Consider the following 25,404-nt stretch of genomic DNA (forward strand, 5'->3'; position numbering starts at 1 on the left):
GGGGGGGGGGGGCTGGAGGGTCTCCATCCCTTCCTGAACCGAGCAAGGAAGCCCAAGCTCGGCGCCGGGCTGGGGGAAAGCCAGGAAGGGCCGGGCTTTGGGGCAGCCCCTCTCGGTTCCTCGTTAGACCCAGCCGCCGACGAGGCTGGCGAGATCGGCGCCGCTCGCCCCGGCTCCCGCTCCCTCTGTCGCTCTGTTCATCCCCCAAAACCTGTTTTTTTTTTTTTTTTCCCCTCTGCTTTTTAAACGCCGGCTCTTTAAACAGAGGGAAAACACCACTGTCTTGAGCCTTCTCCGGGCTCAGCGCTCGCGGGCCCCGAGCTGGCGCCGAAACCCAGCCGCTCACCAGCGTGCCGCGCTCCTCCCGCCTCCGGCTCCCTGCAGCACCGCCTGCAAACGTCGCCGCCGGCCAACGCCACGGGCGCCTCTCCCTCCCCAGCCAGCACGGCGGGGTTTTTTATTAAAAAAAAAAAAAATTATTAGACGAGAAACCTCTCTTCACCGCGAGGCTCCGCGATCTCTGGGACGCGTACGGCGCCCGGTGCCGCTCGGAGGAGGGCGGCGGGCGCCGGCGCTAGCCGTCGGCGCGGCCCGAGCCCCGCGCGCGGCGCAGCTCCTCGGCGCGCTGCCGCTGCCGCTCGGCCATGCACTCGCGGAAGGCCTGCACCTGCGCCTGGCACCGGCGCCAGTCCTGCTCCGCGGCCATGCACGCCTGCACCGCGTGGTGCTGGGCCGCGCAGCCCGTCCGCGCCACCATCGCGTCCACGGGGTCTTCCTCCTCCTCCTCCTCCTCCTCCTCCTCCTTGGCGGGTCGGCTCCACTTGTGGCCGGGGTGGCCAGGCCCTGGCATCCCCCTGGATCCGGAGAACGGGGCTAGACGGAGAGGGGAAGGGGTCAGGCACCGGCGCCGCGTCCCCCTTGCACGGTGCCCAGCACCACCCAACCTCCATGGGAACCCACCAGCCCCACGCTTGAGTTCTCTACCCTATCTCCACCCTCAGGGTGCCCAGCACCACCCAACCTCCACAGGAACCCACCAGCCCCACGCTTGAGTTCTCTACCCTATCTCCACCCTCAGGGTGCCCAGCACCCCCTAACCTCCACGGGAACCCACTAGCCCCACGCTTGAGTTCTCTACCCTATCTCCACCCTCAGGGTGCCCAGCACCACCCAACCTCCACGGGAACCCACCAGCCCCATGCTTGAGTTCTCTACCCTATCTCCACCCTCAGGGTGCCCAGCACCCCCTAACCTCCACAGGAACCCACCAGCCCCACGCTTGAGTTCTCTACCCTATCTCCACCCTCAGGGTGCCCAGCACCCCCTAACCTCCACGGGAACCCACCAGCCCCACGCTTGAGTTCTCTACCCTATCTCCACCCTCAGGGTGCCCAGCACCCCCTAACCTCCACAGGAACCCACCAGCCCCACGCTTGAGTTCTCTACCCTATCTCCACCCTCAGGGTGCCCAGCACCCCCTAACCTCCACGGGAACCCACCAGCCCCACGCTTGAGTTCTCTACCCTATCTCCACCCTCAGGGTGCCCAGCACCCCCTAACCTCCACAGGAACCCACCAGCCCCACGCTTGAGTTCTCTACCCTATCTCCACCCTCAGGGTGCCCAGCACCACCCAACCTCCACGGGAACCCACCAGCCCCACGGCTGAGTTCTCTACCCTATCTCCACCCTCAGGGTGCCCAGCACCCCCTAACCTCCACGGGAACCCACCAGCCCCACGCTTGAGTTCTCTACCCTATCTCCACCCTCTGGGTGCCCAGCACCCCCTAACCTCCACAGGAACCCACCAGCCCCACGCTTGAGTTCTCTACCCTATCTCCACCCTCAGGGTGCCCAGCACCCCCTAACCTCCACGGGAACCCACCAGCCCCATGCTTGAGTTCTCTACCCTATCTCCACCCTCAGGGTGCCCAGCACCCCCTAACCTCCACAGGAACCCACCAGCCCCACGCTTGAGTTCTCTACCCTATCTCCACCCTCAGGGTGCCCAGCACCCCCTAACCTCCACGGGAACCCACCAGCCCCACGCTTGAGTTCTCTACCCTATCTCCACCCTCAGGGTGCCCAGCACCCCCTAACCTCCACAGGAACCCACCAGCCCCACGCTTGAGTTCTCTACCCTATCTCCACCCTCAGGGTGCCCAGCACCCCCTAACCTCCACGGGAACCCACCAGCCCCACGCTTGAGTTCTCTACCCTATCTCCACCCTCAGGGTGCCCAGCACCACCCAACCTCCATTGGAACACAACAACCCCATGCACCATCTGCCCCATGGGTGCTCAGCACCTTCTGGCACCCTCAGGGTGCTCAGCACCCCCAAACCTCCATGCGAACACAACAGCCCCATGTACCCCCATACCTCCACGGGTGCCCAGCACCCTCTGTGCAGTCTCACCAGGTGCTAGGGGCACTCTCCGTGCTCCTCCTACCCTAGAGGCACCCAGCACCCCTCGTACCTCCATGGGTACCCAGAGTCCCCCATGCGGCCCCACTGCATGCTCAGCACCCACCACGCTGCCCCTATGTGCCTGTTGGCATGTAGCACCCATCAGGTGCCCAGCACTCCCTCCCCACATAGCCCCCTACCTGTGGGTGCCCAGCACCCTCCACCCACCCCCCCCATGAGTGCCCAGCACCTCCCCACATATCCCCCCCCCAGTCCACAGGTGCCCAGCACCTCCTATACACCCCTGTCAACCCATGGGTAGGTAGAGCCCCTCATGTACCCCGCTGGGTGCCCAGCACCCCCCTTACACCTTCCACGCACCCCCTAGAGCCATGTTCAGCCTCCCCCAATGGGTACCCATCCCTGTGGGTGCTCCGCAGCCCCACGGACTCCCCATGGGTGCCCAGGCCCTCCATGGGTGCCTAGACCCCTCCACTGGTGTTCAGCTCCCCAAAAGACCACCTCATGGGAGCCCAGCACCCCCATGGATGCCCAGACCCTTCTACAGCCCTCCCCACGACTGCCCAGATACCTCCACGGGTGCTCAGCCCTCCACGCGTGCCTAGACCCCTCTATGACCCCCTCATGGTTTCCCAGCCCCCCCCATGAACGCCTGGCCTCCTCCGTGGATGTGCAGCTCCTCCATAGACCACCTCATGGGTCCCCAGCCCCCCCAAGCCCCTCATTGGAGCCCAGCCCCCCTATGAACCCCTGGACATCTCCATAGATGTTCACAGAGCGCTAAGGTTGGAAGGGACCTCTGGAGATCACCCAGCCCAACCCTCGGCACAGCCCCACGCAGGCACTGAACCCGTGACCTTGGCACTAGCAGCACCACACGCTGCCCAGCTGAGCTAAACCTGCCTCCGTGGGTGCCCAGCCCCCTCGGGAGCCCCCTCCCCCGGGTGCTCAGTCCCCCATAGACCCCTCATGGGTGCCCAGAGCCCCTCTGGGGGCCCAGACCCCTCTATGGAGACCTCTACGGTTTCCCAGCCCCTCACAGACCCCTCACGGGTGCCCAGCCCCCCATACCCCTCCATGGGTGCCCAGACACCCCTCTGGACCCCCCCCCCCCACGGCTTTCCAGCCTCCCATGGGTGCCCAGCCCCCCATACCCCTCCATGGATGCCCAGACCCCCCTATGGACCCCCCCCCACGGCTTTCCAGCCTCCCATGGGCGCCCAGACCCCCCCATAGACCCCCCCACGGCTTTCCAGCCTCCCATGGGTGCCCAGCCCCCCATACCCCTCCATGGGTGCCCAGACACCCCTATGGACCCCCCCCACGGCTTTCCAGCCTCCCATGGGTGCCCAGCCCCCCATACCCCTCCATGGGTGCCCAGACCCCCTATGGACCCCCCCCCCACGGCTTTCCAGCCTCCCATGGGTGCCCAGCCCCCCATACCCCTCCATGGGTGCCCAGACACCCCTATGGACCCCCCCCACGGCTTTCCAGCCTCCCATGGGTGCCCAGCCCCCCATACCCCTCCATGGGTGCCCAGACCCCCTATGGACCCCCCCCCCACGGCTTTCCAGCCTCCCATGGGTGCCCAGCCCCCCATACCCCTCCATGGGTGCCCAGACCCCCTATGGACCCCCCCCCCCACGGCTTTCCAGCCTCCCATGGGTGCCCAGCCCCCCATACCCCTCCATGGGTGCCCAGACCCCCCTATGGACCCCCCCCCCACGGCTTTCCAGCCTCCCATGGGCGCCCAGACCCCCCTATAGACCCTCCCACGGCTTTCCAGCCTCCCACGGCCCCTCCCACGGGTGCCCAGACCCCTCCGTGGATACCCCACGGCGTTGGCCCCACCGCAGCCTCCAGCGGTCCCAGGCGCCGCGCGGCCCCTTTAAGGCTGGTTCCGGGCCCGGCGCGGCGGGGGCGGGGCGTGGCCGTGCAGCCGCCGCTCATTGGAGGGCGCCTCCGGCTTCCTTCCGGCTTCCTTCCGGCTTCCTTCCGCCGCGCCGCGGGGGCTGTCGGGAAGGCGGAAGACAGGGGCGCGGGCGGCGCGGCGCGATGGCGGCGACGTTGCGGATCCAGAGCGACTGGAGCCGGGCGCTGAGGTGGGCGCGCCCGGCCCGGCTCGGCTCGGCTCGGCTCGGCCCGGCCCAGCCCAGCCCGCGCTGACCGCGCCCCTCACTGTTTCTTTCCGCAGGAGGGACGAGGGCGAGGCCTGGCTGAGCTGCCGCAGCCCCGGTGAGGGCCGGGGGGGGGGCGCTGAGGGGGCCGCTTGGGGGGGGTGGGAGCCCTGGGGAAGTGTGGGGGGGACCATGGGGGGGCGGGAGAACTGGGGAGGTGTGGGGGGGACCTTGGGGGGGGCGGGAGCCCTGGGGAGGTGTGGGGGGGACCTTGGGGGAGGGAGGGAGCCCTGGGGAGGTGTGGGGGGGACCTTGGGGGGAGGGAGGGAGCCCTGGGGAGGTGTGGGGGGGACCTTGGGGGGAGGGAGGGAGCCCTGGGGAGGTGTGGGGGGGACCTTGGGGGGAGGGAGGGAGCCCTGGGGAGGTGTGGGGGGGACCTTGGGGGGGGGCGGGAGCCCTGGGGAGGTGTGGGGGGGACCTTGGGGGGGGGCGGGAGCCCTGGGGAGGTGTGGGGGGGGACCTTGGGGGGAGGGAGGGAGCCCTGGGGAGGTGTGGGGGGGACCTTGGGGGGGGGCGGGAGCCCTGGGGAGGTGTGGGGGGGACCTTGGGGGGAGGGAGGGAGCCCTGGGGAGGTGTGGGGGGGACCTTGGGGGGGGGCGGGAGCCCTGGGGAAGTGTGTGTGGGGACCAGGGGGGGGGTGGGAGCCCTGGGGAGGGGGAGGGCTCGAGCAGGGTGCCCAGGAGCCCCTGGAGGACGTGGGGCTGAGGAGGCCTTAGGGGGCCGTGTGGGGAGGACGGGGAAGGTTACGGGGGCGGGGGGCGGCCCGGGGGGGGGGCGAGGCGAGGCCGGGCTGACGGCTGCCGTCGTCGCTGCAGGGAAGCCGACGCTGTACGGCAGCCTGACGCGCCGCGGGCTCGGCGCCGAGGGCGTCCCCGACATCGCCGCCTCCGAGGGCTTCGTGGTTGGCGGAGTCACCAAGGTGCCGGGCCGGGGGGCGGCGGGGGGCAGCGTCCGCGCGCCGCGGGAGGAGCCGAGCGCGCGCCTTCGCCTGGCCGGTGTCTAGTGTTCCTTGGCCACGTAGCCGGGAGCTTGCCTCTCTGGATGAGGCCACGGGTCCTTGGGACTCGCTGTGCTGTGTCTGGTCGCAGGGTGTGCGTGTTTGGTTTTTTTTGGGAGGGGGAGAAGGGGTGTTTTTGTTCTTTTTTGCCTTGGCAGGAAGCTCAGCAAACCTGAGAACTGATTCTCCTGACAGTTTGCCCAAATTAACGTTATCCAATGCATAGTGAAGCAAGTAGCCGAATGCAGAACAAGCCACCTGAGATGGATGCAGTCTCTGCTTTTTTTTTTGAATATATTTCTGTATAAGACTTGTTTGTAACTCATATTTTACAAGTGTTTCAGTAGGAATAACAATGCTTCTGGTTTTATTTTTTCTGTTTTTTCTTCCCCCTCCTTTTCCTCCTCTAGAAAAGCATTCTCGTTTCTTGTCCTCATGAAAATGTGTCCACAAAGTTCTTGGCACCGTACACAACATTTTGTAGAATTCATCAGAAAAGTGTAAGTAACTTTGTGGAGTGAGAAGAGAAATAACTGGAAGCGACTCTGAACTTTCATAATGTGTCCAACTGCTGTGTGCCTGTTTAAGTGACCGGCCTGCGGGATGGCTTTGTATATAAACTAGGTAACAGACTGTTATCAGACCTTAGAAACCTGGGAGACTTAATCATAGTGAAGTTTCAACCTCTCCCCTACCCGCAGAAATCTGTGAAATCATTTAGATGCTTGTATGTATTTCCAAAACTAACTTACTTTTCTTCATAATTCTTAAATAAATAAATAACACAGCTCCAGGGTCCTGGGCGCGTCTCAGGATCAAGTTGTCCTGTAGCACTTGAAGGGAACCAGATATTTAAACGTGACTCTTAAGTCATATTTGGGGCTGACTTTGATCTGTGATCAGAAAAATACTTTCTAAGCAGCTGCAACCGTATTTTCCTCATATATCCTGGGTTATTTTATATTTAAGTGTTTAGGTGGGGATTTAAGTGGTTTTGTGGGTTTTTTTTCCCTCTCTGTGAGGGAATCTGGGCCTTCCCTGCACTTCTGAGTACAGCTGCCGCCTTGTAATACCAGCTCGGTCTGCGAGGAGAGGAAACCTTGTTGTTCCGGAGCGGCAGGGGCCGCAGGGTTGCAGAGGGAGGCTCGGGGGGGGAGGCGGCCGCTGGTACCTCGCGGTTTGGTGGGTCTCTGAGGGCTCGGGGCGCCCAGACGGGGCAGGCCACGCGTGGCCCTTCTCGAAACCCGCCCTCTTCTAACTAAACGCGCTTAGTTTCTAGCTCTGTTCTCTCACAAGCTATCGGGTTTCTGCTCGCTTCAGACATACAACAGATCCCACTATAAAGGGGTAAGATGGGTTAATTAGTGTATCAGGAAAAGATGACAAAAATAAGAGGCTCCAGGTGTGAAGCTCTTCATCTCTGACTGATTCATATCCATCCCAGGCTTGTAGTGGCTGTTTGCCTTCAGATAACGTTGTCTATAATATTTGCCATGTGAGTGCTGCACTGAGTTTTGTGTTGGGAGGATCAGTAGAGGGGCCAGGAATTGAATGCTGTGTAAGTTGACCTGGTGAGAATTTGAGACGAGGAAAGGCCAAGCTTGTATTAAAAAAAAAAATAAAATCATTTTCACTAGGTACGTTGTTCACTTAAAAGCAGTCCTACTTGTCTTGGATGATCTTTTAAGTTGCTTCGTGCTGTCCAGCTCACTGACCTGGGGGTGAAACGAGCACTCCTCCTCACTGAACGGTGATGCGGAAAGGCCGACTCTGGCCTGAATCTTCATTTTGGCCCTGAAGAGAAGCACGTTGCTTGGCTGTGCTGGACAGTAGTCGATGCCTTTGCTGAACACTTAATCCTCTATAGAAGGGATCCAAGAAAGCAGAGTACAACGTGTTGTGTCCTTGCAGCTCGCTATCCTACGGGGTGTCCCTGCCGGCTCCCGGAGGTGTTACATATACGCCCGATTCCAGACTCACGGAGCGAGCTGTTGTGATAAAGCCAGCAGGAAATGCTGAGAAGCTCAGCAGTCAGTCTCTATTGGTAAAGCCCCAAAGCTACATAAATCAAGGTGTGTTTTGACATACAGGCAATTCCACCTCCTTACAGCTCTTTTAAGAGGAAGCGAGGCTGTGCTGAGACTGAGCTTGGCAGTAAGGCAGCTCCTGAGGCAGGGGTGAATCACTTGGGAGAGCTTTGTGCTACTGAAGAGTCCTCAGCTGCCCTTTTGTGTGATAAATGGACTCAGCATTCAGAGCACAGCAAAATGGAAATGCAGGCTTAAGTGTTTAGTCTGCTGTCAAATGGGTGTGCTGGGTTACAGCTGCACTGCAGAGCTCTCCTCAGGAAAGCAGCTCAAGCAGTATCTATTAATATGTAGATGAGTTTGAAGCTGGTGTGGACTAAGCTCCAGTTATCCTATTTACCTGCTTCTGAGCACTCATGCTTTGGCTTGCCTGTTTACAAATCCCCGCAGAAAGTTTGTGGATATGTCGGACATCAGTGAGGTTTTTTCCCTTCCTCAAACATCCTGCGCAGTCCCTGATTTTTTTTTTTTTCTTTTTTTCTTACAAGGGAGCAAGTTACTATGGAGAGGGTTGTTATATAAAATGACATGGAAGTTTTCTCATATCAAAAGTGAAGGTACTTAATGGCTGGTGTAAGAGCTAAACCATTACCTTGTACTTAAAAAAAAAAAAAAAAAAAAAAAAAAAAAACCCCAACAAAAACACTTCTGATACCTGTTTGCTTTAATTCACAAACTGACTTTTTTAAAGGACAAATAGAGCTTTGATCTGCAGCCTGTTAAAGCCAGCTGTGATTTCAGCATTCAGTTTTTTTTAGGAGAATAACGTGGTCTCGCTCTTGCTTGGGTAGGAGAACTCGTGACTGAAAGCAGCGTGGCATGTCACGTCCCTACTTAATGCAGAACAAGCGCAGTAGTATGATGCCGTAGAATGTCCTCAAGTTAATGTCCAGAAAGGGAATTACAAACCGCAGGTCTCATGCTCTCAGCCTGCTTCAGGACATCTCCAAATCTCCGGCCTCTAGCAGTCATCTTTCTCGGCAAAGTTCCCCAGTCTGCTCCTGTCCCTGCGCTTCGCTGTGGACATCGCAGTAAACCTGACTTCCGTGTCCCTTCAGGCTAGTTTTTAGCTAACAGTGAGTGCGCTCGAGCAACGACAAAGGCAAGAGCAGTTTGAGAACAGCGAACGCTCCAGAAAAGCGTTTCAGTCGGCGCTCGTGGCGAGGGCGAGCAGCCTGCGCCCTCGCCGCCTGACCAGGCGCTGATGCACTGCGTGCTTTAAGAGGACTGGAAACCCTTCGGAGCTCCCTTTTACTTGCCGCCTTGAGATTTTAGGCAGCTCCTTAAGGTAGTGCGGTCAGAATCAAGCATTTCCAAATCTTCCAGGACGAGGCAGCTCTTCCACTACAGAGCCGTGACAGCTTTTCAGTGCGTTTTGCAGGATGCAGTGCAGGGTTAACCTCTATCGGAATCTATGTCCTTGTTTTTGCAGCGACACTAGACAATCTGAAGTCTGTATCACAAATGTCTCTATCACTTGGTTCAGTTTTCTCACTCAGGGCTAGAATACATGTTATTTAAAATTATTTTACCCAAAGCTGGAACACAGATGGTGCTTTCCTGTGGATATATGTCTTACATCTTGGGAAAGGTGACCCTTTTGCGAGAATATAAGCTCAACAACTGCTCTCTTCAAAAGTATTCAAATCTCCCAGATATTTATGCAAAGAGGTGGCTGTTAATACCTTGGTGTGATAGACCATGTGGGGAGTCAGCCTACCTGCATAAGGAGCTAATTTTGATTCAGTGTTTCAGAGAATATAGGCTGTGCTGTTGGCTGTACAAGCCTCTCAAATGATATTTTGCAGGCCTGTGAGTTGGGGCACTCTCAAGCTGGCTGATTATCTCAATGCGGTGTGGAACAGCTTGGCTCAATTTTGTAATTGCATACAGGGCTGCTTAGAAAAATCTAGATTTCTGCTTCACCAGGAATAAACCTGAAATATAACTGTTCTCTGTGCAGGTTTCTGACTCAGCATTCCACTTCTCCCTGCTTTGCAGAGCTCTGCAGAGCCACAGGCAGAGAATAACAATTTCTCTGTCAAACTGGTGGCAACTACAATAAATCTGGGGTGCTTCTTGCCAGGTTGCTGTCACCTAGCACTCGTCTGAGCTCTGGCTGCCAACCAGCAGCTTGTTCTTCGAGGAGGAACGCATGTATTTGTGTGAACAGATAATCCAAGCAGAATTTCTCTTTACACTGTCTTTGTCCTCTAGAAAAAGCCTGATGTGCAGGAGCCACTTTATTTTTTTGGGGGGAAGAGGGGGACAGGAGAGGGGCTGGTCATAAAGGCTTAATTAATATCTCATAAAACTTTTATGTTTGAGAGTTTAAGGAGGGGAAGCCAGGAGGTCCTTGCTGGAGCATATGAAATACAAGGAATCGGTACTATCAGAAACTGTTTAGCAAGGACTGTGGAAGCTCTTGCAGGTGTTTTGGCAAGTCCAGCAGTATGTCTCAGGGAGACCGCAGAGCTGAGTGATGTACTTAGCAGGTCTCCCCCAACATGAAGTTATGCTCAAGAGCAGAAACATCCATATACAAGTCAAATAAAACTGTTGTTTTTGTTTTGTTCCCATGCAGATCACCTGTCTCGATATTTCCAGTGGTGGAGGGCTTGGTGTGTCTACCAGCACGGATGGGACCATGAAAATCTGGCAGGCTGCAAACGGAGAAATAAGAGTAAGAACACCTAGCTTTGTTTGGAGGCGTTGTGTGTTGACGTTACTGAAGTCATTCAGCCGTAATTTTGATCAGACTGTTTGCACACTGTGGACCAGGGCAGGCAGACGAGAGAATGGCTTTTGCTTGAAAAGCTAGTGAAAATTTGATTTCTTGGAGATTTAAAATTTTCATCTGTTGGAAAGTGTGACTTCCCCAAGGGAAATGATGCCCAGCAGTCTGGGGAGGAGTCCCAGGGTAAAAACAAGAAAGGATAGTTAGGATCGACAGCTAGAGCACAGGAGGTCACTGTCACCTCCTAATCTGCTTGGTACAAGCGATGAATTTATCCTGCAGTAGGGAAGAGGAGAGGAAAATGGCACTTGCCCATGTTGAATTAACCACATCATGGGTGGTTGTTGCTTTCCCAGTAGTTTCTTTCAGACCTTGGCCTGACAACTGCTTGTTCAGAAGATGCTGAGGACGTTTAACCTGTTACTAGAGAGGGACATGATGTTCTTTGCTATGTAATTAGTTACTCAAATGTCAAAGTGAGGCCCAGGGTGTACCTGATAACTTAGCAACTGCCTAGAAGTTGCAGACAAGTCTGCTCCAGGTACTTAAACTCGGAGGATATCTGTCCACTTGGGAACGCTGAGTTTTTCCAGTGACATAGTTCAAAAAATTGCTCGGCATAAGGTGATAACAATGGAACTAGCACGTAGTTCTTTGTTTTTCCAGAGACTATTGGAAGGCCATGTGTATGATGTGAATTGTTGCAGGTTTTTCCCATCGGGCCTTGTGGTTCTGAGTGGGGGAATGGATGCCCAGCTAAAGATCTGGTCGGCAGAAGATGCCAGCTGCGTAGTAACATTTAAAGGTCACAAAGGAGGTACAGAGTACTTAGCCTTTAAAATGCTTTATCTGCTGCGTATAATGGCATTGCACCCGAGGGCTAATGTTCAGTCACCAGCCTGCTGCATTCTACTGTGCATTTATGTTAGATGTGAGAATTATCTTTTTCAGGCTCCCAGAATTTGAGTAAAAAGATCAGTAGTTGCTCCATTAGACAGCTGAAGCTGTTTCCCTCATTGACCTGGATTTTCTTCGTTTATTAAGGGGAAAAAGTGGGAGGATGCAGTCCATTAGCCTGTGCGGAGTGCCAGAGGTGGAGGCGGAGGGCGTTCTGTTCCTCCAGCCCGCTCTCGGCTGTCCGCAGCTCCGACCTGTGTTCGGTAGGGTTGCTGCCTGCGCTGCATTGGGAGTGCTCCCACTCATGCTCAGATCACCATGCTGACCTTGAGCTGCTCCAGAGCCTGTCTTTTTTTTCCTTTTCCTTTTCTTTCCTTTTTTTTTCTTTTCCTGTCCAAAAGAGCATATAGCAGTGTATTAGGGTCTCACAGAACTGGAGCAAACAGTTACCTGTCTCGAGGACCCATGCTGCTGAAATTGAGCAAAGTGTAGCAAGCAAAGTGCATGGTTTCTTAAGTGAATATTCTTGAAAAGGGGCTTGGAAGGAGCTTGTCCACGCTTGTACCAAGATGTTTAGCTCTGCCCTTGTTGATGATGATGCTGCTGAAACTGAGCAAATTCCTCGTGCTCCTTGTGTCCTCCCACACGGCACGTACAGGCCGTCTTACGTGGTGAGCTGGGTGCCGTTTCCTGCATTCAAGGATCCGTGTTTGCCTGCTCTCAGTGGTCCCTACTGCAGCTCCTCCAGTTGATATTCTTTTAGTCTCAGCAAAGGTCTGCAAGGGATGGGAGATGAGCTACGCAGAAAGGCTTCTGAGAGCTGTGATTAAGACAATTTTCTGCAGAGAGCTAACGCTATCTCCATTAGGCTTAACCTCTGAAGAGATGATTTGATTTCCAGCACTCTTCATTCAGCAGCACTGTGGATTTATAAGCAATGCTTAAGCAGGCTCTTTTTGCACCTGGCCCAGAGCACAATGGGTAGTGATGCCGTCTTGGCACGGCAGGTGTTTTTTCCCTAAGGAACACCAACTTGAACGCTTGTGTGATCACGAGCAAGTCCCAAGTGAGTTGTGTGTCTGGGAGCAGACCCCCAAAGTCCTGCCTCAGTTCCCTCCTCCCTGAACAGCTGTTGTGGTGCTGTACAGGCTCTTGCTTTCCCTGTCTCACAAGGTGCTTTTGAAAAGCAGGCTTTGAGGCTAAAGCGCTCTGCAAGCGTAAACCCTGCAACTGCACAAAAATCGATTAACTTGTAAACTTGTCTCACACTGAACCTACTGTTGTTTTAACACGATCAAATTTTATGTGGATGCAAAAAACGCAAAATACTCCCGACACAAATGTCCTGTGAATGAACCGTGGCAGGCGGCGTAACAGAGCTTGGGTCAGAAGGACTCCGGCTGGCTCCTCGTGGCTCTGGAGTTGACTTTATCTGCTTTATGTAACTCCAAACGGCTGCAGTCAGCACGTAACTACATTTGGGTTTGCTTGGCTTCCACTGGCTTATTTTGAACTTGTTCTGTCATCTGAACTTGTCATGCTTAATTACTGCTTCCGTCAGGGGAGTGTTAATTATATCTTCAAGCTGTCTGACTGTTCCCTTCCTAAGAACACTACATCATCTTTCTGATCTAGGCACAGTGACCTTTAGTGAAATAGAGCATGCTTTGATGCAGGTATTTTGGACACCGCCATCGTGGATCGGGGAAGAAACGTCCTTTCCTGTTCCAGAGATGGCACCGCCCGTCTGTGGGACTGCGGGAAGTCCGCCTGCCTGGGGGTCGTCGCTGACTGCGGCTCGCCTGTCAACGGCATTGCCGTGGGTGCTGCTGACGACTCGCTGAACCTGGGCACACCTGAAAAAGCTCCTAGTAAGAAACTTTCTCTTAAGTCAACCTTCTTCCCCCTGCCTCAGCCTCTTTAGGTTTATCACCTGGGTTCTGCAGGCAAAATCCTGAGAGCACAGCGTGCCGTTGTGTGCCCTCACACCCTCTGGGGAAGGGGACTAGGGCCACCGGAATAGAGCGCTCCAGGCCTGGGAAGGAGTTGAGCCTGTTTGAACAGTGTGAGTGATTAAGACTGAGATCTCTCTGATTACCGGCCTGCCTCGCTGCGTGTGGTGTCTCAGGGCCTGCTTTGCCCAAAGAAGAGCCTTGCTAGAAGTTCAGCAGGAGTGAGCCAAACTGGTTGACTTCGGTACAGATTTTGATACCACCAGATCCTGCTCCTGCTGACATTTGGCGTGCAGCCACTGCTGGGAGTTAACTGTCATCCTTTTGCCAGGTGAACGAGAGATTGGGACAGAAGGGAAAATCCTGCTGTTGGCCCGAGAAGACAAGAAGCTTCAAGGAGTGGGACTGCAGAGCAGGCAGCCGGTAAGGAGTCAGAGATGACCAGTAATGCCTCTGAAATGCCCTGGCTGTAGGAGGGGCTGTAGACGGTATGGGTAGAGAACTGTGCGTGGTGGTGTGTTTCATCTCCTGATCATGCGGCGCGTGCCTGAGAGAGTGCACTGATACTGCTATAAAAACAGCGCCCGGGCCCCAGTCCTCGGTTTCCGTTCCTACCGCAGCAGCTCCTGTCTTTGTAAGCTGGCATTCACATACTCGTGCAGGGCACCGGCCTGGGGAGTCGAGTCAGGTTAGAGCTCACCTAGATAAGTGAATTGGTTAGCATTAACCCAGCTCCAGTCCTCTGGTGAGCTTTGCCACGTGGCCCAAAGAAAGGGACAGAACCAGGCTGTGTTGATGGAGGAGGCTGGGGGCAGGGGAGGGCTGACCTGCCCCTCTCTGGCTGAGGTCCTGTGTTGCAGTGTTCTCCCCTGTATATATTCCCTGGAAGAGCAGAGGCTAAAACTCAGAACGACAGAGATACTCACTCCTTTTCTACTGGCTAGATTTGTATGTGGCGGTTGAGGAGTAAGAGTTGCTTGAGTGTTTTTAACCCAGGTACCTGTAAGGCTATTTAAGCACTGGCCAGTAGATGTCATTGTGAATGCAAGAACTGCAAGCAGCCTCTGCAGAGCTGCTGCCTTCTCAGCAGTCCTTCCCTGTAGCCTGCTCCTTGGCAGTGGGACAGGAACGCCTGACGTAAAACACTTAGCTCACGGCGGTGTTTGTGGAGAGTGAAAATTGGGTGGAAGAGGCGTGCTTGCCATGCTCGGTCAGTAAGGTGGCAAAAAACTCAGCTGGAGGAAGCTTCCAGCCTTTGTAAGGAAGACCCAGCCTGTCACGCAGACCTGGTGTCCCTCTTCTGTGGTGTCTGAAGACTAGTGTGAACTCGGTATTGCCCTGCCTGTCGCTGTGTGATGCGTCTCTCTCCGAAGGAGACCCAGGAGCACTCACTGATTGCGCTGTCAGGGCTGACTTGGCAAGACTCCTCCTGGAGCGCACTGTTCTTCTCTGCGTCCCGGCGCAGAGCCGAAGGGCTGTTAACCTGGCTGTGGGTTTGCCAATTTGTGCCATGATTCATGGAAATGACTGTACTGCCTGATTCGAAATAAATTTTTCTCCCTTTTGCTTGGCCTCTGGTGCCTGCTTTGTCCTGATCCGTGAAATATCTAACGTTTACGTTTGTTCCTCTTTTCCCAGGTGTTTCTCTTTGTTGGATCCGATGCATTTAACTGCTGTACATTCCTCTCAAGTACCTATTTCCTAGCAGGGACTCAGGATGGGAACATATATCAGCTGGATATGAGAAACACAAAGTGAGTGCCTGGGGCTGGGAGCATTTAAACAGTGACTTTTTTTGTTGTTGCTGGGGAAGGCAGCTGGATTAAGGGTGTTGGTACATGGTGCCTCTTCTGAGGGGTGAATACAGCCCAAATGGTGGCACTACAAGCTTTTGAGCCTCTTGCAGCCATTGCCTTCTCTTGGGGAGCACTGGGGAAAGGATACTCTTGGTGTCGATGATCTGATATGGGGTGTTCTTGTGAAGTTCTTCCTAAAGGACTGTGGGTTCTATGCCAGTTCCCAAGTTAATGAATAACTCTTCAGTTTTGACTTATGACTAGGAGGACTGTTGGCACAGCCTTACCTCTCATATTACTCTGTTTTATTTAGTATACATTTATTTATGAAGTATGTATTAGATGTGAACAGTAGCACTCTTCCCATGAAATGCACAGCCCCTTCCTCCTCTTCACCAATATAACTTGAGTGTATTTGTAGGATCTTACCATTTCTGGTGATGGTCATTCCAGCCTGGGACTGCTGAGCTGCTGGTGAGGGCAGGAGTGGGTCTAACTTGGTTTTCAGCTGTGTCAGAGGCTAGCGCTTGAAGGTGCGCGGGATCCGAATGGTGCTTTCGGATGGGTACCAGGGAGGCTGGCATAAAGTCTGATAAACTCTTCCCTGTTGGATAAGCTTCAAGCTAATTTCTGTGTTTTGGGAGGGGTATCCCTATCTGTTAGTCTGCTTGGAGGCCCCCTGGCATTTACCTTCTAGCTAACTCTTTACTCGCCATTTTATCCTTTGGCGGCATCTGTGGGAAAACCAGTGCTGACTTCCATCTGCTCCTAGAGGACAGAAGACTGTTCACTAGCTAGTGATCAAGCTCCCGTGTCCTATATGTTCTCTTTATGCATCTTTTAACCGCAAACTTGTGGTTCTTTTTTTCACATTAGGATGGTCCCTGACTATTAACCACAATAGTTTTCCCTTGGTTTTGCTCCTTTTTCCAGCGCTCCAATCCAGGTCATTCACAGATCCGGAGCACCAGTCCTTTCTCTGCTCCCTTACCAAGATGGATTTATTGCCAGCCAAGGTAACTCAAGTGCTCTGTTGTGGCACTAGAATTTATATAATTGAATCAAGTAGTTTTCTGCTCTTTGTGTGTTGCCCACTTATATGCAAGCAGTGACTGGCTGTCCAAGCAATTAGAGGACTAGACAGAGTATCTGTGGCAAGAAAAATGACATAGAAGCTGTATCACACATGGTTTTTGCCTTGCATTTTTTTTCCCTATGTTGATGCTGCCCCAAAATATGGCCTCCAGGGTGCCTCCCAACCTTTTTCCATTTCACTGGCATCCTCGCAGCAGGCTTCCCCTTTCCCAGGGGCTCCGTAGCCTCTGAACAGGCAGTTCTGATGTGCCTGTTGCTTTTCTAATGAGCCCATGGCTCATTGCATTAATCAGCCGATGTTTCTTCCTGACTCAGCAGTTCTTCTGCTTCTTTAGGTGATGGAACCTGCTTTATCGTTCAGCAAGACCTTGATTACGTCATTGATCTCACCGAAGCAGACTGTGACCCTGTGTACAGGGTAAGGAATATGGTGTTTCAACTCGGAGGACGTAGGGAAGGGTGATGCCACGTAGCAGGCAGCTGCCTTTATTTGGCAGCCCACACAACTGGCTCACTCACACAATTGACTTTTAAGCTTATTTTCTCCAGCTGAATAATCTTAATATTTTGCATAAACAAATCCTGTCAGCATCTCTCTGCGGTATGCTAGCGTAATCTGCATCGTGCAGGGGTGAAACTGAAGCAGCAGAGTAACTTGATTGGAGGCGTAGATCTGGCAGAGCCGTGCTTCCTGCCTCTCTAAAAAGACCAGAATTAATCCGTGCTTAGAAGATCATCTGGGTAAAAATGGCAGTCAGCTTCTGTCTTTTACTTTCTAGAGACTTGAGACTAGAAAATACTTTTGCTGTTCTGTTTCCAGAAACTGCTGAGCGCGGATCTGGGGGAAAGACCCGGGTTCCCTGGGCCCTGAACCACTATGGACGACTAGCTCTTGCTTTTAACTAGTTCCACAATGAACTTCTCTCTCTTAGCCAATACATACCCCTCAAGTAACACTCAGTTAAGACTTTGCATGTCTTCTCCAGACACGGAGGCTTTCCTTAGAGAAACTGCAACGGTATTTACTTCCTCCTCCTCTCCCAGTAACGGTCACAGGAGAGGAGGGAGCACGCTGAAATGCTGTTTTCATTTTTCCCCCTTTAGGTGGCTTCCTGGGAGAAGCAGATTTACACGTGCTGCAGAGATGGGATGGTGAGGAGATACCAGCTTTCTGACCTTTAAAGGTCTGGATCTGCTGAACAACCAAGAGAAGTGTTGAAATAACTCTTCCACCCTTATTTTTCTGTACAGCATATTTGAGATATGTATATAGACATGTCAGAGCTTGTCGTGATGACCAGGCTGTATATAAAGCTTGTGGTGAGGGGTGATATTTCTTATAACAACATAATTCAGAGTTCTTTCTTTTCTCCTTTGGTAAGTGGCTCCAAGGTGTTAGAGAGCATCTTGCGCTATCTGCTGTATGATTACAGGTTGCTTTCTTTTCTACTGACCTGTATGTAACTTCTCTTTCTAGGAACAAAACAATTGACCTAAGGGTGGGGGGAGCTGAAGGTAACTGTACAGCAGTATTGACTGAAATAAAATGATCGCTTTGATAACACCTTTGGGGAGAAATGTGTGCCTTCTCAAGAAAAGCATGTTTTATGCTTAAAAAAACCCCAAAGCGCACACAAACGAGGCACGGGTCGTTCGCGCTGCTGCGCGAGCAGTGCGGGCGCAGCCACGCGCGGCCTCAGCAGGGGCCGTGCGGCGGCCGGATCCCTCGGGGACCCGCACTGAGCTCGAGCCTGCTTTGCTCGCTGGGATTAACCGACTTTTGGGGAGCGTCTGTGTGTGGGGGGGGCTTTTTTGGCTCTGTTGTTAACTGCCTTTCCCCCTCCGGCCTTGCTAACTTCGCTGTCCCGCGGCCCTGTTTTTTTTCGGGAGCAAAATGGCGCCCTCTCCCTTCGCCCGTCGCAGCCGGAAGTGCGGGCAGCGAACTACGACTCCCGCCGTGCCTCGCGCGGCGGCGACCGGAAGTAGGGCGCGCGGCTCCCGGCACGCCCCGCGCGGGCGCCCGTAGCAACGAGCGCCCGTAGCAACGAGCGCCCGTAGCAACGGGCCCGGCGCAGGCCGCGGGGGCCGCCATGGGGCAGGACTACTACGCCGTGCTGGAGCTCGGCCGCGGCGCCACGGACGCCGACATCAAGGAGGCGTGAGGGGCGCGGGCGTAGCGCGGAGGGGCTGCCAGGCCTCCCGGGACGGGGCAGCGCCGGGCCGGGGGGGGGGTGTTGGTGGGCCCGGGGCGGCCGGGCCCGGTGTCCCGCCGGGCTGGGGGGGGGGGGAGGAGGGCGGCTCGGGGGGCTCGGGGCCCCTTGCGGGCTGCCCGTGGGGCTGCGCTCACGGCCCGTCCCCGCTGCAGCTATCGGAGGCTGGCCTTGCGGAACCACCCGCTGAAACGCAAGGAGCCCTGGGCGCCCGAGCGGTTCAGGCAGCTGGCGGAGGCCTACGACGTGCTCAGCGACCGTAAGCGGGGGGACGGGGGACGGGGACGGGAGGTGGGATGGGGACGACGCCTGCCGCTCTCCCAGCGCACGTCGCGGCCCCCAGCTCGAGAGCGCTGCGCTCCTGCTGGAGGCACAGCCGGCTCCCGAGGTGGCGAGCGGAGTTTCTTCCCGCCGTCGCGGGCTGGGGCTCTCCCCGTGGCTGCGTCCGATGCCTCTCTCGTTCCCTAGCCGAGAAGAAAGGCGTCTACGACAAGTTTGGAGAAGAGGGTCTCAAAGGTGGGATCCCCCTGGAGTTTGGCACTGAGAACTCCTGGACTGTCGGCTACGTGTTTCACGACAACCCCTACAAAGTCTTCAAGGAGTTCTTCGGTGGGGACAACCCCTTCGCGGGTAGGTGGAGGCCCTGCCAGCTGTCCCGGGGTGCTAAATGCGGAATGAGCTCCGCTTCCGGCCCCTGAAATTCCAGTGTTTCCTCTGGAATTTGCCTTGCTCAGAGGTAGCAGCCCTCTCCGCAGCCGGAGACGAGGGGCTGCCTTTCCAGGGGGGCTTTAGCAGCGTCCCAGGGGGCTGTCGCTGCCCTTCTGCTTCTCCGGAGCCCAACGGATGCGGTACCTGCTGGCGGGATCCGGACTAACGACACGCTGAGGCTGCTTCATGGTTTCCCTTCTAGTCTAGCCAATGCGACCGCGCATCCCGCTCAAACAGTAGTGGGGGCATCCCGGGAGCTCCCAGACCGGCTGCAAACAGTCCCGGGGGAATGGCAAAGGCTGATGGTTCTGTGCCCTGTTATTCCCTGTTCTGTGGCGATTTTCTATTTGATCCTGGATGCGTTTGCATCTTTGGGCCCCGATTTCTCTCTGGGATTGCTGGTCCCCGGTGCCCAGCAGGGCTTGGAGGTGAATTCCTCGCTTCCCCTAGGCCTTGGCTGGGCGAGAGGCCTGCGGTGGCAGATGTGGTTCGAGCTGCTCAGCTTCAACAGCGAGGAGGCTCCAAGGGGCCACCGACCTCCGATCCCGGCGAGGTGCCCGGGGACAGGAGAGGGGGGCTCGTGCCGATGCTGGGGCTGGAATGCCGAGTCACCGGCCCTGCGCTGCCCTCGCGCCTCGCTCTCCTCCGCCTTTGCTTGCTCGTGCAGAGTTCTTCGCCGAGGATGGCTCGGAGCCGAACATGGCCTTCGGAGGGCTGCGAGGACGAGGCGTGAGGAAGCAAGACCCCCCGATCGAGCGGGACCTCTACCTCTCGCTCGAAGACCTGTTCTACGGCTGCACCAAGAAGATCAAGATCTCCCGTCGGGTAGGGGCAGCGCTGGCGAAGGGGGGGCTGCCCCCGGCAGGACAGGGCTCCCCTCTCGGCGCGGGACGTTTCAGCGGCGCAGCCTGAGCCTTTCTGGCGGATCCCCTTTTGGGGGGGGGGTCTCAGCAGGCCGCGAGGCTCTTTGTGCAGGCCAGGACGTGAACCAAACCTGGCCTGGACGCAGGCAGGATCCCAGTCACAGGGATTTCAGCAAGGATCTGACGTGAAAGCTTGTAGGAAGGGCTCGCTCCCCTCCAGCTCTGCCTTGAGTTGGGGGTGGCAGGGCCAGGGGGGGGGGACACGCAACAGGCTGGGGGTCAGCCCGGGGCGCCTGTCCCTGTGCGCGGGGCCGTGGCCAGCCCCACGAGGCTGTGATCCAGCCTGGGAGCTGAGCGCCGCTGCGAACGGAGCCGACGCTGCTCCGACGGCAGGGGTTTCCTCTGCCCGCAGACCTTGTCCCTGCCTCTTCCCGAGCAGTGTCGCTCCGCAGGCTGCCGCTGCATCGCCCCTGCCGGGACCAGCTCCCCTAGCCCCCGTGCTCATCCCCCCAGGTGATGAATGAAGATGGCCAGACGACCACCATCAGAGATAAAATACTGACGATCGACGTGCAGCCGGGCTGGAAGCAGGGCACCAGGATCACCTTTGAGAGGGAAGGAGACCAGGTGAGGCCGGCGGCGTCCAGGCCCGCGCCGCGTTGCGCTGGCTTTCAGAGCCCCGGGAGCCCACGGCCCGGGGACGGCCTGGGGAGCGCTCAGAAACCCGCGGGAATCGCTCTTCCTGCCTAGCTTTCCCTTGCGATGAGTACCAGCGTTTGGCAGGGGTGGTGTTCTGCCTCTCCTCATCTTTGCAAAACACAGGCTGCTCTCCCTTGCCCTAGCAGGGGACTTTCTTAAAAAAGCTTTTTCGCTTTTAATGGGAAATGCAAGAAGTGTGGCAGTGGGCGAGGGAGGGAAGGGGGTTGGAAGTTAATCTTGGGCAAAAGGAAGCTTTTTCTCCTAAGAATTCAGTAGACGTTTGTATTAAATATGAGCAAAGAAAAAGCCTTCAGAAACAACCTGCATAACAGTGCTCTTCCTGCTTTGCTTGCTGAGATTTCATGCTATGGTACTTGTCATAGTGGATCCCTCCCCGTTCCCAGCCACTCCCAGAGTCTCTGTGACAAATGGGAAATGTGAGACCCTAGTTTTTACTGTAAAAATCATTAGGTGGGATTTTTCCTTTAAGGAAGAAAATACTTCTCCTCTCTCCCCAGCCAGCTGGAAGCAGCAACACAAGGGCATTCATCCCTGTCACCTTTCCCCATATGAAAGTGTTTGTGTTACACTGAACCGTTTCCAGGTATCCCTTTTCCTTGACTTTTTAGGGCCCAAACATCATTCCAGCCGATATCACCTTTGTCGTCCGAGAGAAACTCCACCCCAGGTTTAAAAGAGCAGACGACAACCTCATTTACGTAGCCACCATCCCCCTGGGAAAGGTAAAGATCTTCTCAGGGCCTGGCCCAGGTCCCTGCTGGACAAAGAGAAGCGATTGAGCCGGACCCAGAACTTCAGTTCTGCTTCGTCAGGCGGCCGCGAAACGCACGGAGCGGGGAGGAGACCCCCGGGCTTTAGGGCTCCAGCTAGGCCACGGGGTGGCTGGATTTATTCACGGCACAGCTGTGCGTGTGCAGGGAGACTGAGAGCAGCTGCTAGGTGCTTGGAGGAGCCTTCACTTGCGCGGGAGGCTGTGAAGGGCCAGGTGTCCTTCCTGGCCGCCCGCTTCGCTCACACAAGCAGTGGCTAAAAGGGCTCCCGGGGAGGGCGAAAAGGCAGCTCGGGGCTTCGCTCCGCGTCTTGCAGGCGCTGATCGGCTGCACGGTGGACGTGAAGACGCTGGACGGGAGGCTGCTCAACATCCCCATCAACGACATTGTGGAGTAAGCGTTGCCCTGAAAAACACCCTGCAGAGCGGGCGTGAGGCTCGGCACGGTGCGGGGCCAGCCCGGACGTTGCGCACGTCCGGCCTCGATGCTCTAGAGCCAGAGGCATGTGACCCCCCCAAATCACCACCCCACATTCGGCTCTCGGGGCCGGGAACGTCTCACTGCCCCTCTCAGACCCTTCCTTTGCTTCACAGCCCCAGGTACTGCAAGGTTGTGCCAGGGGAGGGCATGCCGCTGTTCCAGGACCCCGCGCGCAAGGGCGATCTCATCATGTACTTCGATATTTCCTTTCCCAAGCAGCTCACGCCTGACAAGAAGAAGCTCTTGAGGAAGGCGCTCCTGTGCTAGGGGGAGGAGAGGAGAGGATCCCTCCACGCTCCTCCAAGCAATAAAGCTCTGTTCCCTGTGCAAAGACTAGAGATTTTTCCAGATTTCCTGCAGCCTACAGACGCAGAGCACCTTGGAGATGGTGTTTTTCCACCAGCCAGGCTCCACTCCACTTTGCTTTCTGGCCTCTGCCCAGTAGCTTCCCCGCTTTACCCCCAGCAGCAGCCGCGCTGCAGCGATGCCTGACGGCCCCCCCCAAGGTGAGCAGCACCGAGCACAACTCCCCACGTGGCTCAAACCTCCCGGGGTGCTGCAGGGACCTGCACCAGCCTCAGGACTCGCTGGGATGAGCTGGTCCCTGTCCTCCAGCTTAGATGGAGGCTCCCAGAGCCCTGAAAAAAATGTTCCGAGGGAGCTGGAGGGCCCAGTTCTCCTCCTCCCAGTCCGGCCAGCTCCTGGCTGGGAAGACAGCGCTCACAAATGCTCTTCTGCAGCAGGCAGGCCAAGGTGGGTCAAACTTTGGTTTTACTCAAAGAGGTGCACGAGGCAAGTTAATCATCGCTCCACCAAAGCTGCCCTGAGCTGGTGAGGGTCTTTGGAGTTTTTTTTTTTTTCCAAAAAAAAAAAAAAGAGGACTCATATTCTGAAAAGCTGCTTCCTTCTCTGCTGCCGAAGGCTCTACCGTCCTCACACCCCAACACTACGTGCAGGTGGCTCCTGGGCCTGCTCTGGCCTCCTGGTCTGGGACCACGTCTCCAGGCGCTGGCTGCCAGCTCAGCACCTGGGATGGGGCTGGAAGCCCCCCAGGGCCAACGTGGACCCAGCGAACCAGCAGGGTTTGGGAAAGACCAGAAGCATTTGAAAAAAGAAAACGGAAGGCGCGCAATTTACTTAAAGCCTCACTGCGGCCACGGCAAGGCCGGAGGCTTTCCGCGTCCTCGTGCCGGGGGCGCCCGTCTCCTCCGCCCCGCGGCGAGACTCCCTCCGGCGCCGGCGAGCAAGGAGGCGCGGCGGCGGCGCGGCAGGAGCTCCGCGGCGGGCTCAGAAGGGGGCTTCCCGCGAGCCGCGGGCGGCCGTGAGGGCCCGTTTCAGCTGCTCGTAGGTCACGAACATCACCACGTTCCAGGAGCCCAGGCGCAGGAAGGCGGGCGTGAACCTGCGCCAGAGCAGCCGGGCGGGCGGTCGGCAGCCGCCGGGCCGCGGGCGCCGGCTTTCCCGAGCCGTCTCCGAGACGGCGGCTCCACCCCGGAGGCGGCTTCGGCTCGGAGGAGGGCGGCACAGGGCCAAGCCCCGACTCACCCCTTGTAGAAAGCCTGCGGGCCCTCCCCTGCGAGCGTGGCGAGGGCGCAGCGCGCGGCGCTGCCGTACTGCCCGGGCACGGAGTTCATGTAGCGCGTCTTCACCACGTCCACGGGCGAGGCGACGAGCGTGGCGCAGAAGCCGGCCCCGAAGGCGGCGGCGAAGTGGCACGGGAGGTGATCTGCCGAGCGGAGGCCAGTGGGGAGCGGGGGCCGGCGGGGGGCCGCGGACGCCCGCGTTGCGGTGGCGGGCGGCTCCGCCACGGCGGTTAACGCCGCTCCGCCGGGGCGGGACGGACTCACCCGTCATCAGGCGGGACTCGAGCAGCGCGTCCTTGAGGACGTCGTAGGTGACCAGCTCGGCGCAGTTCACGATGGCGTTGCGGGCGATGTTGGGGGACGTTCCTGCAGGAGGGGAAGGGAGCGCTCAGGGCGGCGGCGGCGGGGCGGCCCCGGCTGCGCCCTCGGGCGCCCGCGCTCACCCTTCCACAGCCCGCGCACTCCCTCCTCCTTGGCGATGGTCCTGTAGGCGTCCACGGTGCCCTGGTAGCGGCGGGCGCCCTCCGCGCGCGCCCGCGCTTGGAAGCGCACCTTCACCACGTCCGTGGGCTGGGCGAGGGCGACGGCCAGCGCGCCCGTGGTGCAGCCGGCGAGCAGCCGGCTCCCCAGCCCGGCGCCTGGAGAGCGGCCAAGGGAAATCAGAGAAACCGGAGCGAATCCTGCCCCGAGGGGGCCGCCGGCGGCGCCCGCGACTTACGCTCGGGCGCTTTGGCGTAGAACTGCTTCACGGAGTCGTAGAGGCCGATGCGGACGGAGGCGAAGCTCACCTGGCGCTGGAGCCCCGCCACCAGCCCGCTGTAGAGGCTCCGGGCGCCCTCCGTCCTCACCATGGTGGCGATGGTGCCGAAGACGCCCCTGTAGCGGGCGCCCGCCGCGCCGCCCGCCGCCTTCGCCTCCCCCTGGATCTGGGCAGCACGGAGGAGGAGGAGGAGGAGGAGACGAAGGCTTGAGGCGGCTCCTGGAGCGACGGCGAGCAAAGCCGCGGCGGCGCCCGCCTCACCTGCAGCCGCACTTTGGCTGTGTCCAGGGGGAAGGTGACGAGGTCGGCGAAGCAGGCGGCCGCGCCGGCCCCCACGAACCTCACGGCGGCCGTCGGCGGCACCTCGCTGGGCCCCAAGCCCACCATGGCGCCGGGATCACGCGCCGGACGGCGGGAAGCCTAGACGAGCCGGGCAGCACAGCGCTGAGGGGGCCGCGGAGCCCGCTCCGCCGGGGCTCCCCCTGCTCCCTGCCCCGCGCCCCGGCACCGCCGCTCTGCCCGCGCCGACCGGGCACCGGCCCCCCGCCCCGGGCGCGCTGGTTACCGGGTCCGGGCGTCCGGGGCTCGATCAGGCGGCCCGGAAAGCGTCCCGCTCCTCGACGGCGTTTTGGGTCCCGTCACCTTCCATAGACGGCGGAGGAAGGCGATGCCCCGGGCTCATGCTAGTCCTGCGGGAAGGGGACGGCGGGGGGAGACGGGCCAGGGAGGCCGCGGGGCCCCGGCCCCGGCCCCCGCCAGGACCCACCTGCTCCGAGCGCGGAGCGACCCGGGCGCGGGGCCCCCGCAGCACCGCGGCTCTTATAGCGCCGCCGCTCCGCCCCGGGGAGGGGGGAGGGACCCGGGTTCGAGCCCCGGCGGCGGCGGCGGGAGGGGCCGCGCCGGGCCCCGGGGGTTGCTACAGCTCTCGGCTGCCACCGCGGTGGGCCAGCGAGCGCTGGTGCCCCAGCGGCAGCCCCCGAGTCGTGTCCCCCGCCCCCCAAAAAAGAAAAAAACAAAACAAACAAACAAAAAAAACCATCGTTGCTGCCTCCTCACCACGAGCGCAGCTTTGGTGGAACCTGCCCGGCTCCGTGCGGAGCATCACCAGCCCCCAAACCGGAGCCGCGGTTCCCTCCACTCCTGG

At 57.8% G+C, this 25,404-nt stretch overlaps 4 protein-coding genes across 7 annotated transcripts; 2 read left to right on the forward strand and 2 right to left on the reverse strand.

Moving 5' to 3' along the window:
• Nucleotides 1–423: 423 nt before the first annotated feature.
• On the reverse strand, nucleotides 424–4,363 carry LOC134141871 (cytochrome c oxidase assembly factor 4 homolog, mitochondrial). 2 transcript variants are annotated; one of them, XM_062578411.1, is made up of 2 exons: nucleotides 4,261–4,363; nucleotides 424–873 (listed from the first exon to the last, which is right to left on the reverse strand). In XM_062578411.1, exon 2 carries the CDS (start codon nucleotides 848–850, stop codon nucleotides 575–577), a length of 276 nt encoding a protein of 91 aa, XP_062434395.1. In that variant the 5' UTR covers nucleotides 851–873; nucleotides 4,261–4,363; the 3' UTR covers nucleotides 424–574. The 2 variants fall into 2 exon arrangements, with proteins under 2 accessions (XP_062434395.1, XP_062434403.1); XM_062578419.1 differs by having other exon boundaries at nucleotides 4,280–4,347.
• An 86-nt stretch (nucleotides 4,364–4,449) lies between these two features.
• On the forward strand, nucleotides 4,450–17,730 carry PAAF1 (proteasomal ATPase associated factor 1). The gene is made up of 12 exons (XM_062567475.1): nucleotides 4,450–4,530; nucleotides 4,623–4,663; nucleotides 5,421–5,524; nucleotides 6,013–6,102; nucleotides 10,274–10,372; nucleotides 11,093–11,243; nucleotides 13,000–13,194; nucleotides 13,607–13,698; nucleotides 14,914–15,029; nucleotides 16,005–16,087; nucleotides 16,502–16,584; nucleotides 17,271–17,730. Exons 1-12 carry the CDS (start codon nucleotides 4,484–4,486, stop codon nucleotides 17,346–17,348), a joined length of 1,179 nt encoding a protein of 392 aa, XP_062423459.1. The 5' UTR covers nucleotides 4,450–4,483; the 3' UTR covers nucleotides 17,349–17,730.
• Nucleotides 17,731–18,147: 417 nt separating this feature from the next.
• Nucleotides 18,148–22,248, forward strand: DNAJB13 (DnaJ heat shock protein family (Hsp40) member B13). 2 transcript variants are annotated; one of them, XM_062567482.1, is made up of 8 exons: nucleotides 18,148–18,324; nucleotides 18,532–18,635; nucleotides 18,845–19,006; nucleotides 19,752–19,909; nucleotides 20,461–20,574; nucleotides 21,276–21,389; nucleotides 21,754–21,830; nucleotides 22,031–22,248. In XM_062567482.1, exons 1-8 carry the CDS (start codon nucleotides 18,257–18,259, stop codon nucleotides 22,182–22,184), a joined length of 951 nt encoding a protein of 316 aa, XP_062423466.1. In that variant the 5' UTR covers nucleotides 18,148–18,256; the 3' UTR covers nucleotides 22,185–22,248. The 2 variants fall into 2 exon arrangements, with proteins under 2 accessions (XP_062423466.1, XP_062423467.1); XM_062567483.1 differs by having other exon boundaries at nucleotides 21,754–21,882; nucleotides 22,031–22,106.
• Nucleotides 21,529–25,041, reverse strand: LOC134135718 (dicarboxylate carrier SLC25A8-like). Of its 2 annotated transcripts, XM_062567481.1 has the most exons (7): nucleotides 24,826–25,041; nucleotides 24,522–24,680; nucleotides 24,219–24,426; nucleotides 23,944–24,138; nucleotides 23,765–23,866; nucleotides 23,463–23,643; nucleotides 23,129–23,319 (listed from the first exon to the last, which is right to left on the reverse strand). In XM_062567481.1, exons 2-7 carry the CDS (start codon nucleotides 24,645–24,647, stop codon nucleotides 23,205–23,207), a joined length of 927 nt encoding a protein of 308 aa, XP_062423465.1. In that variant the 5' UTR covers nucleotides 24,648–24,680; nucleotides 24,826–25,041; the 3' UTR covers nucleotides 23,129–23,204. The 2 variants fall into 2 exon arrangements, with proteins under 2 accessions (XP_062423463.1, XP_062423465.1); XM_062567479.1 differs by having other exon boundaries at nucleotides 21,529–23,319; nucleotides 23,463–23,866.
• Nucleotides 25,042–25,404: the final 363 nt, after the last annotated feature.

This window comes from Rhea pennata, chromosome 1, assembly GCF_028389875.1.
Source record: "Rhea pennata isolate bPtePen1 chromosome 1, bPtePen1.pri, whole genome shotgun sequence".
Lineage (NCBI taxonomy): Eukaryota > Metazoa > Chordata > Aves > Rheiformes > Rheidae > Rhea > Rhea pennata.